Below are 14,982 nucleotides of genomic sequence, written 5' to 3' on the forward strand. Positions count from 1 at the left end.
CCCACCGCCCTCTATAGGTATATATAAGACACCTCAAAGTGCAGCCTGTAAACTTTTGATCTGTGATATTTTTACTCTTCCCCTTTTTATTTACACTCCCCTGTATTCCTTATTCCTATATCACAAATCTACAAATTACTTAATTTTTAATTTCTTTTTTTTTTTCTTGTCCCTTCCAGCTGAGCCAACATATGAAGCTGAAGCTGCAGTTTACGGCCAGCGTGTCACAAGCCCCTCCGGACGCTCGTCCAGTTTCAAGAAGGAGTAGTCCCAGCAGCCCGGCCCTAAGGGACCTGGAAAGACAACAACAAGGGGGCGCTCTTGGGAGATCCCAGTCTTTCTCCCACCAGCAGCCTCCTCGTGGTCAGCTGATCCGGTAAGAATCTGGGGGATCCCATGCCCAAACTGTACACAAGGCTTCAACCACTTCAAGCATTGCCCAGATTGACAATTACAACCTCTGCAAAATTGACGGTGAAATGTCTAGTATAGTCAGATGCAATAGACTAATAAAAGGCCTTGTTGGGGGGCTTAGGCCAACATAGGTAGGTACGAAGGATCAGTTTGCAAATGGGACCTGGGGTTTTAGGGATCCACAAGAAAGTCAATGTGGATTTAAAATTGTATCATGGCAGCAATGATTTTTGAATAGACTAGAGAATTCCTAAAATCAGTCTTTTGCTGCTTTATCACTCTCAGGAGATTTCTCTTTACTTCCTTTCCCAGAGTTAGAACAGGAAGTGAGTACAAAGCCTTTCTTAGACAACTGTTAGCAAAACAAATGTCCCCATTGGATGAATAAACCTAACTTTCTCATATCAAACTTTTACCAGAAATCAATTAATGTTTTAACACATTTCATTCCAAGGTGTTCTGTATTTAGGATTTGTCTTTATATTATGGGTTCATGTTAAAGCAGAAAGAAGTTCTCCAAGAATGGTGGGAAAACACTGATATTAAAAGTATCCTGTGGGGTCCATCAGTGTTAAGGATTAACCTAACGTAAATAGATAACCTGTAACTGTGGCACTATACCTTAAGGTTTCCTTTTGGGCATGAAGCCTACTTACTGCTTACACGCCAGCACTTCATGCCCCATAGGAAACCTTAAGGTTCCTGGAGAACTTTTGAAATCACTATCTACAAAATAATGTAACGTTCTCAGTGCATCCCCTAAAGAAGCCTATCAGCGGAACTCGTCAGGCCTGAGAAATGTTTTATATAGAATTCACCTAGTTGTTTTTGTATAGATATCAATTACAAGTTCCCATAGGGGTTTACCTGGGAACTGCTGATCTATAATGTATACAATGTGCTGGAATGGGTAATACTTATGTTTAACATTGAAATACTCTTCTGAAACTGCAGATAAACCGTAGCTTTTTGCCTGCTTCAATTATTATTTATATAGATTATATATCATTTGTCACAGGTTTTGTTTGATTGTTCTCCTTTTGATATGAAATCAGTATCACCCTTACATAACCCTACTCTTGGATTACTTTTCTTTGAGGGACACATGGACGAGGGAAGGAATGAGCAGTAATCCAGGAGTAGGGTTATGGAAGGGTGATACTGATCTTATGTTCCTCATCAGTGATCTATCTTTATTCTATTATGCATAATTGCATTGGTCTGATTGAAATACTTTTGAATGGCATTTTCTGAATTAGAAATAAACTGGTGAACATTATTTCAATCTCTTCTTCTGATGAAGCTAAAGGGCGAAATGCATCAAGAAAGGAGAGAATCAGAATATGCAAAAAGTTTATGAAATAAGTAAGAATGTTTTAATAAGATAAGTTAGACTATGTTACATTGTCAAGTATGAATATGCTCTGTGATTTGAATAAATTGTTATGTGTTAAGATCATTGTAAAGTTTTAAATAACACTCCACAATCATTATCTTTATGTCACATGTGTACTTTATTTCTCCTCTGCATAGAACCGGCAGCGTTATGGAACGTCGCGCGATTACTCCACCCGTAGGATCGCCTTTGGGCCGCCCCCTCTACCTGCCACCCGAGCGGGCCACCCTATCTCTGGATAAAATCGCCAAGCGCCAGTGCAAAGTTCTGGTGGTCAATCCAGTGCAATGAACTCCGGTAAAGCTGCCAAGCAGAAGTGGAACCTCCCAAAATCGTACAGCGAACGGGGGAACCAAACAACGCTTGGGATGGACGAAGGACGTAGATCAAACGAGCTTGGATGGGAGCCACACCGAGCCTCAACTGAATAGGAAATTAAGGGCCAACACGATACAAGGGGCCAAACAGAGCTTGGGTTAGATGGGGCCACCAGTGGCCTAAGCAAACGGGGATCTTGGGGGTTACAAGTTGGCTGTGCGCACAGGGAAAAAAGTGAACAGACGCAGCCTTTGGGGTGGGAGGGACTTGGGGCAAACGCAGCCTGTCGGGGTGGGTAACTGAAGCCAAACACTGGTAGTACAAACAGAGCTTTGGGAAGCTTGTGCGGGTGGGATATCGGGACCAAAGAACAGGGTGGGAGGAGCTTAACGTACAACCGGGGTCAGTCACTCACCCCCACGTGATATAGGAAATGAGATGGGAGAATGGACCGTATACCCCCCCCCCCTTCTCTTTGCCACCATCTCTTGTACATTCAGGGTTTTTTTATGTTTACATTTTTGTTTATTTTAAGGAAGCATTTCAGACACAGACCACAAATGTGTTTGCCAGTTGCTGTTTATTGAGTTTAGCTATTTTAGCTGCAATGGTTTCCCTTAAGAAAGCAGGAAAACAAATTTCATGGCCATGTTGGAAAAACCCCATATGTATTAAACCCCCATCTACTATATAAGGTATAGAAATAGGCTTAACCCATACATGTCCTGGCAGTCATAGTTCTCTAGTGCAGCCGTGTGGTTTCCCGGTTAATCGTTTGCTTGTGGGGAACCAGGTAACCAGCACATCCCTAGGTGTTCTCCCGGGCCCCTTTCAGCCAGGTGCACCACGGTTGTTTTGGGGAATTGGGTCACAATGCAGAGGCTACCACCCGCCTACAGCTTCTTCTAACCCAGCTTTCACAAATTTCTGGGGAGAATACTACATCTAAATAATTACTGCTGACACTTCTGTTGTGAGATGATCTTTGCTGATTTTACTGGATTAGGTAAAAAAAAAAAGTTCTGCTGATATCAATGGAAAGGCATTTAAATTTGGCTTTTAATTTGCTTTCTCTTTTAGTCCATCTCCTATGACCGATGGCGGATTTTCAGTAAAAAAAAAAAAAACCAAATATTCTTTTTGGGAAATGCCGGAGAGTTTAGAGATTGCTATATAGTGTAAATGTCTCCCAACTCAGTGTAGGCGCCCCAAAAGCAGGCAAATTACTTTCCCTTTTTATTGTCCATTGTAAGGCGCTGCTGTGCACAGCCTTTGCATAAAAACAAAAAGAGAAACCTCTCGTCCTGTGTCTATAGTGCGGACATACCATGGGTCAGTTTATTCCTATGGAAGGTCTATACTGCTCTGCATGGCATGGATGGGACACAGCAGTAAAAAATGTTGCAGCACTTAGAGGAAGGATTCTCTTCTTCCCACAAATACCTGTTGTATCGTCCATTGACGTACACCTAATACAGCTGCTGTGATCTGACAACAATGCTGCAGTGCTCCGGATTCCAGAGCAGAGTAGTCACCTGCATGTAGGCTGTGCTTGCTTGCATTGCGGTGCGATGGAACAATCTTACATGGCATGTAGCTTTTAGCAACACTGCACATTTATAAGCATTTAGCCCCTCAATTGGCACCTGGCCACACTTTGTCTTGACTGGAATGCTGAAATCCTCCCATCAACTGCATCAGCCTGTGACCATGGCTTACACTGGTTTAGGTACTCATCTTCTTTTAATTGAGATGATTTGTTTGTAGCTTTGTATTTGCACTTATGGCTCTATAGACCCTAATGGAAGGACAGACTATTACCAGTCTAGCTTGGCCCTGGTAGCTTTAAAGTTTCACAATCCTTTAAATCAGCAATTTCCAAGTCTCTCTGTGCACCCCAATGTGAGATTTTGAAGCTCTTATTTTGTAGATCTGCACTTATGTCTCATTTATTACAAAGGTAAGCCTTGTTCCCTGTAGTATTTCTACATATTGTATATTATGAAGAATGCTGCAGGAGGCTGTGGGGTGATAAGCAGGGACCTCTTGGCAGGGAGTCTCCTAAAATCCTTTGGATGACTTCACCATTCACACTTTACACGTTGTTCTGGTTTACCTGTGTTTGAGACATTTATTACATAGCACATGTGCCAATGTATTCTGTATGCAAAACCCGCCATCTGTCACTAGGGGGAGCCCCATACTCACACAGTTGTGAGATTGCAAGATGCAAAGACCTCCATGCAGGTTTGAAGCCTATTGGCCATGCTTAGTCACATGTTCCAATCAGATAGGTAAAATATAAAATATATAAAATATATATATTTATATATAAAATATAAATATGATAGGCTGACATCCATCACTGCGGTTCGGCTTGATAAAAAGGGAGTCAAGAAAATGTTATCTGCTGTAAGAATAGCACCCCCATTAGTACATTGCTTTAACAAGAATTGTCAGTGTTGTTTCAAAAACTGTTAAAGCTCAAGTCCAGCCAAATTCTATTATTCTCCCCAGAATTTTTTTTATGCTGGATAGGAAAAAGCTGTAGGCGTGTTGCAGCCTCTTGTGACCCAACTTATGTAACCATCCAAAACTAGCCAGGGGGTTGCTGAAAAGTGTCAGGTGGCGCACCCAGCTAAAAGGGGTTGGGGATAGCACTGCATTTTATTTTTTTTTGTATAGAGCATGGAACGGTTAGATCAGGATTCATTGCTGTCTTGTGTCACCACTGGGTTGCTTCTGCTCTCTTAATTGCTGGGTGTTAGGGGTGAAAGAAGTAAGAGACAGGAAATGATGAAAAATCTCTCCACCCTCCTATACATAGCCTGTCCAGAGAGGAGAGCTGTGGGCGGGATCTAACAGACCCACCCAGTACAGGAAGTGGGTGGATACAAGACCAATCATCCAGCACAAGGAGAGAGAGCAGCAGTGATTGGTCTTTATTATAGGAAGCTCTTTAACTATAACATTGAACTGCTGCACAGATATAGGAGAAGTTCAAAAAAGCAGACCAAGATTCAAATAAGGATATATAGGATTATTTTTTAAAACATTTATATATATATATCAGTGTTAAACCCAGAATGGTTTTTAAGCTGGGTGGGAAGAAGCGGTAGGCTGATGGTAGCCCCTGTATTGTGACCCAGCTTTTCAGTAACCACCCAAAAAAAAGCCGGGTGGTCACTAAAAAGTGCCAGGCGGTGCGCCCAGCTAAAAGTGGTGGGGGAAAAGTTTGTATATACTAATATATGTAATCTATATTTTCTCTAATGGAGTCACAGACGGCAATGAAAACCTGACCGAGGTTCTGATCTTTCCACACTCTGGCTGGAATTTGGCTTTCATGAAATGTTAGGTAAGATTTGCTGCAGAGGCTAATGCAAAAGTTTGGGCACCCCTGTTCAACTCACAAGTTTGCTAAATTTTTCTCCAAACTTTTAAAGTTTTATCTCTAGGCTTAAATTGTCATCTATTGCTGGAATCCTCCTGTAAGTACACGGTTCAGCCCATCTAATGGTATTTACCCGTCTAATGGGTGATTATAGGAAAACAACCAGAAACATCTGACGTTTTACGTTCTTGGTCATCACTCCTCCCCCAGCCAGGTGATTGGTCAATGAGAAACCAGCAGCGGACTAATGGGGGTCCTCTTCTGTCTATGTATGCTGACATGTACAAATGTGGCCAAATCTGACCAAGATCATGAGAAAAAAAGACTAGGGAGCTATTGAAATATATGAATGTATAATAAGTCATATTCACTGGACATTCACTTAGGGATTTTATTAATACACAATGCCCTTAAAGGGACGGTCATGAAGCGTCTGTTGCTTTGTGATAGAATAACTTACAATACTGGAAAGAGTTGGCACTTGTTATTTGGAGGTATTATTGTGCCACCTTCAGGATTTTTTAGGTACTGCATCTCAGTTACGTGTAAAACAAGGGATTTGTGTTGCATATTTTGTTTTTTGTATGTTTAAATGAGACTGGAGTAAAATGTAGACTGCCATGGATGACTTCTGCTCCTAAAAGTGCTAGATGATTGGCTGTTTTAGGGAGTTAAAGGGTATGTTAACCTTAACAACAAACTTTTCTTACTTGCTCCCCGTTTGGGCTGGTTAATATACCATTGAAACCATTCTGCCTGTTCAGCAAGTGCAAATACCTAATGATTCTGCCAGAAACTTTGTCTTTTGATAACTTCCTGTGTATTCCTGTTCTTTTATTGGCTACAACTGAACTAATACTGAACCCCCCCCCCCCTTGTGCCACGTAGGAAAAGGGGAGGTTATTGTAGTCCCGTCATAGGCTGACAATGCTGCTCCTCCATACATACAGTAAGGTGAGTGAGTGTTGTCCACCTGGGACCAGGAAATGTGTTGCTGGTAGGATCACTTGGAAAAGTTGACTTTATTTCCTGCATGCACGGTAGTGAGGATCAAAATGACGGTCAGTCAGCTAGGATTTCATAAGGTCCGCAATGGCAGTTTCCATACACATCACTGGCAGTAATGAAACCGAATCCCATTGGTGACAAACTTTCCTTTTCGAATACTTGATTCGTAGTTTAATCTGCTGGCAGAAACTAGATAAGCCACCAGGTGGCGCTGTGCCATTAGACACGAATATAAAGCATTTTTTTATTTTATTTTTTGTTATAATTGTATTCGTCAAAGTTCAGCTTCACACTTCGGCCAATTTGATGTAAAGAAACAATTCGATCAACTTTGTGGATAAAATTTTTGGTATCAGTTTTGTCTTCGTAGGCTTTTGAAGTATACATGGTGCAAAGTTTCTCCAGATACAGCTGTGTAAAGTCGTTTACAGGTACAGCACTGGGTACTTCAAGAGCAAAGACTAGGCCGGGGGAACAAAAGCGGTACTAAATACTAGGCGTAGATTTAGGTTATGTTATTGCCCTGCTGTTGGTAATATATTGGTGTTTGAAGAACCAGCCTGCTATGTACTAATGTTAGGAGCACACAGAGCTTGTTCTATGTACTATGATGCAGTCCAATCCCCTCCTGTAACCCTCCGCCTGTGGGTAAAACCACGTACAAGGCCAGTGGCTAGAGTTATCTTAATTGCTGTTCTGCAGCTGAAGGCATTCACCATGCTAGCTTTTCCTGACTGTAGGAGCTCGGTGGTTCAGCCAGTCATTACCACCCCCTGGTTATCATTAAGACAAATTGGAATGGTTGGATTCCCTTTTTTAAAAGATGCGTGGTTATGGTGAGGCTTTAAGAGTTGTGGACGCCTGCCACAAATGTCATTGAATGCTCCTACATGCCTGGCAATTGATAATGGGTACCAGGAAGTATTAGTCATGTTTTCAAATGCCCATTAGAAGTTCATCTTAAAGTTCAGCATGATTTGCATGAAGTGACTAGAACTGGGACTTTACCCTCTATTGGGTTTACAAAACAGAGATTTTACCACCACCTATTACCCCCTCTCCCTCAGGGTATAGGGCTCAGAAAGATAGATTTTACCACCACCTCTCCCTCAGGCTAAAGGGGTTACAAAGACAGAGGTCTTGCCACTACCTTCCACCTATGTTCACCTCTCCTTCAGGCTGTAAAGGTTGTAAAGACAAAGATCTTACCACCACTTACCACCTCTCTCTATGGGATTATAGGGGTACCTAACTCTATAGGGGTTACAGAGACCACCTTTCCTTCAGGCTATAGGGTTTACAAAGGCAGAAGTCTTACCACCACCAACCATCTCTTACCCCCTCTTCCTCAGGGTATAGGGTACAAAGACACATTTTACCACCACCTCTCCCTCAGGGTGTAGGGGTTGCAAAGACAGCGATCCTACCCCTTCTCACCATTTCTCCTCTCAAGCTATAGGGGTTGCAGACAGATTTTACCACCTCTTCCTCAGGCAATAGGGTACAAATACAGGGATCTTACCACCTCTCTCCCAGGCTATGGGGGTTACAAAGGCAGAGATTGGGCCATGTCAGCCGCTGTGTTTTCTTGATACTAGTACATTCAGACTGGTTCTGTTTACCTTGCCCATTCTGGACCTTGTCACTATGATTTGGCAAGGTATCTCTGTAATACTGCTGGCTAGCTATGCAGACAATTCGTTTGATGTTTCCATGGCTAAGAGCCAAGTTGCTGGCAGTTTTGGGATAATTGTTCCCCAGACATGTGACATTTACATCCCGACCCATTAAGTTATGTCAGGTTAAAGGTCACACCACTGTTCAGGTGGCTTCATGATGGATGTGGTCTGAAAGAACTGTTTGTGCTGGCCTGACAATGTCATGTCCTGATCGCTGCATGAAATGTGATTAGTAGGGAAATATGATGTGGTAAATACTTACCTCCGGCACTTTCTAGAATACAGGCAGATCAGCAGCAATGTATTCTCAGTACCTCCAGCCCCTACTATTTGTACAGCGCTGTGCATTTGGTGGCCCCATAGACTTCCAGGTATATTCAGTAAATAGAAGGCACTGGAAGCTTTAGCTGAGGGCAACGCTGCACTCCCCTCAACTAAGAACAGCACAGAGGTAAAGGAATGAACTCGTTACCCTTATCCTCTATTATCCTGGTGTAGCTCTATTTCCTGGAGCTCCAATAAGTCAAAATCCTTGTGGTCTGTACATGTCCTGGTAATTTGATTCCATGTTACAGCTCATGAACTCATCACTCCCACCTGCCACTAGCTGCCATTTAAAGCTCAGATAATTGTCACCTGAGACGAACAGTCGTGCTCATCTGGTCAGAAATCTGACATGTACAGCGATCCCCCAAAGTCGTTCATCAATCTGCCGTAGTGGATTCATGAACAACTGCTCTGGTCGAGGAGAGCACAGCGGGGTTCCACCTTGTTCATCCCCTCCCTATAGAACAGAACTGTGCTGTGGGTACAGCGCTCCTTCATTCTCAAATGATTACGAAAGATCATTTCCAGTGACAATCCTCTGACGCCTAGGCTGGAAGGAGCGGCCATATTACAGGGACCTCCTCTATGTCTGATGATTGGCTGGTATAAGTACCAACCACAGGAGCTGTATCATGTAAACATACAAAAACTGCTTCTGCATGCTACATCCTTTAATATTTAATGCCTTCTACTCAGGGCCTTTATATTACAAATATATTGGCCCTTTAAAGTGAACTCCAGGCACACAACTGATGAAATGTGAATTTATTTAGGTTGTGGGTGAATTGTCCTTACTTCCTTTCCTGGTATCACTGAGGCCATTGCTTTGTGCTTGTTTCTCTTCTCTCCATTTATTCCTCCAAGGGGCCAATGACACTGCTAGGATCCCTGGAGCACCAGGCTCAGCCTATATCGGTATCCTAACCATCTCCAGTACAGGAAGTGAGGGGAAATCTCCCCCCCGTAGACACAGACAGCTTATAAATACCCAACAGGGAAACCAACTCCAAATCCCTCAGCCAACATATAGTCTGGGGTTCCTTTCTGGAGACACCGAGTCTTAGTCTGATCACACCTCATTCAGAATCTAAGTTTGTTTCCTGTTGATTTAAAAAACATGGCATCATTGTGGGCAACACAACCAGTTTTTCCTTCAGACGCTGCCAATCACAAAGCCACAAATCTTTTCCCAATAGGATACCTTTGGGGTGAGCACAGTTTGTGTTGCCTGGCTGTCACTGGACACGAGCGTTGTGCTATAACCCGCCGGTACCTGGAGACTCCGCTCCTCACTCTGACATTCCTGCTGATACTTGAGTGCTTCATGCCACTCCGCTTACACTGGACAATTTGTTTTTACATTGTTTTTTTTTTAATTGATGTTTGACCTGTTTTTTTTCATGTTGCACTTTATGTTTTATTCAATGCGTTTATAATTTATTTTCAACAATAAGGTGCAAAAATACACACTGAAGTTTAAAAGGAAAAAAATAAACGTGTCTGGTGGTGTTATTTCTTGATATTATATATATTGATATAAAAGTAATGAAAAGGGGGGTCATGGAGAAAAGAAAAATAGGTGACACGAGTGCGACTACAACTTTGGTGTTTGTTGCAGGACCTGGGGGCAGAAGGAGGGCTGTGGGGCACATTAGAAGAATACTTGCCAGCATATTTTTATTACAGGAGTGCAGAATATTCTATTTATTAATTAGTTGCACTATAAATTGAAAGTTCAGCTCTTAATGTTTATAACATGGGGAAATCCTAAAAATACAGTCAGATCTCAGCAATCCCCTACTATAAATTACTATATCCACAGCTGACATTATATTAGTGTGGTGGTCGGAGGACCACCGATGCTGGTCATTGAGAAGAATGTTACATAGCTGAAAACATCATTGGTGTCTGTTAAAACTGACCCGAGAGTCACAAATTGCTCAAGGAACCTCTAGCACCCTCTGGAGGATCCCTGGGGTTCTACAGAGCTCTGGTTAAGGCTGGGCACACACGTTCAATTATTGTCATTGGAAAGAATAAGACTGGAAGATAAACGAACAAGCGTTATACATACAGCACCATTCTGAGAATGATGTAGCTCTGTACTCTCTCCCCCTTCACTTCATTACAGTCATTCATCATTTGTCGATCCGCAAACAATGAGCGTTGTACACACAGCAAATTGGACGAGAACCATTGCACGTGTGTTTGTAACCTTACAAACACTGATTTAGGATGTGGTTCCTGATGGTACTGCTATGACAGGTCTGGACAGTAAGGGTACTTAAGGCAGACCAAAAAAAACTTTACATAAAAAAGTGAAGCCCCTCCCCTTCAGTCTTTTTTGTTGCAACCTATTGGCATATCTCTAGTATTTAAAAAAAAAAAAAAAAAACCCAATAATGAAATAGTGCAACCCCCTGGTTCAAAGCCCAACATTTTAAATATTGAGTCAATTCTAGCACCCATATTACAAATAAGCAAAGTGTATTCCTTTCATGTAGTAATGTAATGCTAAGCTCCACCTCCCACACATCCTTATTGGCCTATTACTTTCATGGGCAGCCTGACTGACCAATGGGAATGTGCGGGAGCCAAAAGCAGAAGGCTTTTGATTGATCAAATACTTCCATGCATGTTTCTACTGGGTTATATAAAATATTTAAACAAAAAAAAAAAAAAAACCCTGGTTCTAAACACATTGTAAAAAATATAGAGACAATTCTAGCATCTATATAGTTACATAGTAAAGTTCAACCACTAAGGAAATAATTATATCCCAGGTATAAAACGCTATGGACATAGTTGATGCAGAGGAAGCCAAAGAAAACCCCACCCCTTTACAGCTCAAGGCTTAGACTCCCATTGGAGGGAATGACATCAGCAGACAGGCCTAGGAAGAGGCTGCATGTGATTGGTCTAGGGCAGTAGAGGAGAGCACTGGGTACTGCGGCAGTGAACAGCAAGGTAGGTTGTACTACAGCACCATTCCCTAGAATAAAGGGGCATTTAACCCTTGCCATAAGGAGGGAAAGGAAATATTTGTGGCAGATTTCTCCATGCATAAATAAAACACCAAACCTTTTAATTTTTACTCATTTTAATAAATTGCAGCGCTTTACAAATTCCATTAAATTATCCTATAGAAATGAAGCGATATTCACAAAGTAAAATGTGGGGATGCCAGATCTTCCCGGCAGGCTGGATAGATCATTCCAAACTGTATCCAGGTCAAGCTGTGCCAGCCATCATGGACAGAATAACGTAAACCTTAAATAGTGCCGAGAGATCATGTAAACAATTTCTCTTCATGGTTGCAGATTGCAACTTTAAACACGAGAGTCAAGTTGTCTCTTGATAAGATTCCTTGGTGCAGCACAAAGCTCTCCCTTGTATTAATGCTGAACAAGACAACCACCAGCTGCACCAGGAAAATGTCTGCCAAGAGAGAACTTGCACCTGTTTTATGGACAGCTTAACTGCTAGAAAACCCCAATATATACAACGTGGTGTAAAATAGAGATCTCTCTGAAAGCAGCCCCAGTATGACCAGAAATGACGCCCGCATCTTCATGGGGGGTTCAGTCCAGAATATAAGAAATTCGGAGGGTGCGGTCACGAGCCGTCAAACGCTGATTGGTTCACGAACCACATTCTGTCTCTTCACCACGTAGATCTTCTGTCCGGAGACGGTGACAAAGAAAGAGTGCTCGCCGAACACAACTGTGCGGGAGAGAAAACACGGGTTTTATGATCATGTGACATTAAGAGACGGGTGTATGATCATGTGACATTAAAGGACCCCCCCCAGTTATCAGGATACGGGTACTCACTGCTCATGCGTTTGAATGGCATTTGGTCCCCGAGACCCTGGAAGCTGCAAGCCGCAGTCACCATCTCTCGGATCACACTGGCCAGATTTTCATCGTTTTCTAGGTCACCGGCACTCTAATAAAAAGAGAGGTCAGTCAGGTGGGTGAAAGCACTATAAGCTCCACCTCCCACACATCCCTATTGGTCTATTACTTTGATAGGCAGACTGACTGGCCAATAGGAATGCCCAGGAGGCAGACTGATCTGACAGGCAAAGCATCAATACTTCCACATAGTGTCGAGCCTGCTGCTAAGCTCCACCTCCCACATATCCCTATTGGCAGCCCAACCGCCAATAGAAATTTAGAAGAAGTACAATGCTGAGGTACTTCCACTTAGTGGCGGAGCTTGCTGCTAAGCTCCACCTCCTCTGTATCCCTATTGGCCTATTATATTGATGAGCAGGCTGACTGATCAATAGGAATGATCAGGAAGTCAGAGCTTGTTGCTAAGCTCCACCTCCCACTCATTCCTTTTGGCCTATTATTTAAATGGGCAGCCCGACCGCCAATAGAAATGTACAGGAAATAAAATGATCTGACATGAAAAGCTTTAGTACTTCCATGTATTTCTGCAGCTTGCTGCTAAGCCCCACCTCCTCTGTATCCCTATTGGCCAATCATTTTGATAAGCAGTCTGACTGGCCAGTCGCAATGAGCAGAAAGCAAAACATTCCGACAAGCAAATCGTATCCCTTCCATGTAGTGAAGTAATGCTAAGCTCCACCTCCCACACATCCTTATTGACCTATTACTTTGATTGGCAGCTTGACTGACCCAATAAGAATGTGCGGGAGGCAAAACATGGTGGGCAACCTTCAGTATGATCAGGAAGTGGATTGACAGTCAGTTTGGGAGGACGCTGCACCTCTTAGGTTCCTGCACTAGTAATCATCTTTTCCTCATAGTGAATCAGTCAGAAATAATAACCCCATATGGGTTCTAACCCTTCTATCATTTATTATAAGTCAAAGGAGTTCCATTGTTATTCTCATCACTGGAGAGATTTCTTATCACTTCCTGTCCCAGCAGGAAGTGAAGTAAAATCTTTCCAACAGGTCAAGTTAAAACTCAACAAAACTTTTTGATTATTGGACACAGCTTTAAAAACATACTTACCGCCAACACGCCATCCTCGCTCATCACCAAATACCCCAACTGATCGGGAATCCGCTCCAGACCCTGGGTCAGTGTGGAGGTCTGAGAATATAAAAATTAATGAGACAAAATTCTTTAAAAATGCAGATTCCTAACAAATAAAATTTACTCTATTTTAACTACCAGGCCATAAAATAAAATCCCCACATTCTAATATACTTACCTTACTCACCTGGTGCCTTGGTGAGAAATCCATCCCGGTACTTCGGGAGCTGCCGAAATCTCACCCTTGGGGGTCTTCTAACAAGACGTCGCCCCCACTCTGCTCCTGGAACCGGTGCTGACCTCACTCTCAGGATGTACATGGATGGAGAAAGGTATTGTGGGTAATTATAGCATTTTAAATGAGGGGGAGGAGCCCAGGCAGCATTATGCCCCTCCCACTTTAGGGAATGGTCTGTTGTAAGGAGGCACTCCAGTAAGGTCTGTAGGACAGTTGTTGGTTATTATGGGGAGACAATCTTTAAATTTTGCTCCACCAGTCCCAATATGGTTCATTCATATCTAAACCAGGACATTAGAATCTTCCAACATGTTAATAAAGTCCTTTTCAATATCTCCTGGAGATCCTGCCTTGAAGGTCCACATGTAAACACATCCTGTTATAGGGTGACAACACTCCCAACTGTGCTCTTGCGTTGTGACCCTGTCCTACAGACTCCCGAAGTGGTCATTAAATTACAAAGCTCTGATCTGCAGTTGTCACCATCAGAGACCCTGAGGAATGCAATGTGATCATCCCAAGGGTGCAAATGGAAATGGAAGGGAGTGAAAGGGGCTGCAGCAGCATTGAGATGTACTAAAGTATAAAAGAAGGTGAAATGGTCTTTAAAAGGTAATCGAGATTAACACAACATTCAGTGTTCCTATAATAAAAACACAACACACAGAATCACATGACCACTCACCATTTTTGCTGCTCCTACTCCCTGCAACTTCCTCCTTCACTTCCAGCCTTGTCTCCTCCCACCTCACAGCCATCCAACCCTCTCTCTTTCTATTGGTTCGATTACCTGTCAGTTGTTTTCTTTTACTGTATTGAGTGGTCAAGATTGCTGTCAATAATAGATCAAGCGCTGCCTACATGCTTAATAGGCGGGCGAGTCTTACTTTACCGCTCGTGATTCGCACCCCAACCTGCCACTCACTGTCTATCATCTTTTAGCTCTTTGATTGGCTCGCTATTTAACTAAGGGCGGTCCTCGTTCCAGTGATGATAAAATAGAGCAGTGGCAGTGTATTGTGCTCTGTTTACTATTGTGAGAGGGTCCGGCGGCCATGTTTCTGAAGACCAAAGTGCATTGGAAACAATAGGATAATCATACGTAATATGGCGGCACTGCTGAAGACATCTTTATCTTAAACAACTATGATCTCTTTCTCAGAGGAAAACCAGACGTTATTTATTTTAATGTT

General features: G+C 42.6%; 2 protein-coding genes across 5 annotated transcripts in view; one reads left to right on the forward strand and one right to left on the reverse strand.

Moving 5' to 3' along the window:
• Positions 1 to 10,031, forward strand: part of TRAPPC14 (trafficking protein particle complex subunit 14) — a 29,785-nt gene extending 19,754 nt beyond the window's left edge. For all 3 annotated transcript variants that reach the window (XM_072399391.1, XM_072399393.1, XM_072399392.1), the window contains 2 exons: positions 180 to 376; positions 1,948 to 10,031. In XM_072399391.1, the coding sequence (XP_072255492.1) occupies positions 180 to 376; positions 1,948 to 2,101 (351 nt within the window). In that variant the 3' untranslated portion in view covers positions 2,102 to 10,031. The remainder of the gene's footprint in view (positions 1 to 179; positions 377 to 1,947) is intronic.
• A 1,587-nt stretch (positions 10,032 to 11,618) lies between these two features.
• Positions 11,619 to 14,528, reverse strand: LAMTOR4 (late endosomal/lysosomal adaptor, MAPK and MTOR activator 4). 2 transcript variants are annotated; one of them, XM_072399397.1, is made up of 4 exons: positions 14,475 to 14,528; positions 13,528 to 13,608; positions 12,370 to 12,484; positions 11,619 to 12,259 (listed from the first exon to the last, which is right to left on the reverse strand). In XM_072399397.1, exons 1-4 carry the CDS (start codon positions 14,475 to 14,477, stop codon positions 12,162 to 12,164), a joined length of 297 nt encoding a protein of 98 aa, XP_072255498.1. In that variant the 5' UTR covers positions 14,478 to 14,528; the 3' UTR covers positions 11,619 to 12,161. The 2 variants fall into 2 exon arrangements, with proteins under 2 accessions (XP_072255498.1, XP_072255497.1); XM_072399396.1 differs by lacking the exon at positions 14,475 to 14,528 and adding an exon at positions 13,730 to 14,408.
• Positions 14,529 to 14,982: the final 454 nt, after the last annotated feature.

Source organism: Pyxicephalus adspersus, chromosome 2, assembly GCF_032062135.1.
Source record: "Pyxicephalus adspersus chromosome 2, UCB_Pads_2.0, whole genome shotgun sequence".
Taxonomy (NCBI): domain Eukaryota; kingdom Metazoa; phylum Chordata; class Amphibia; order Anura; family Pyxicephalidae; genus Pyxicephalus; species Pyxicephalus adspersus.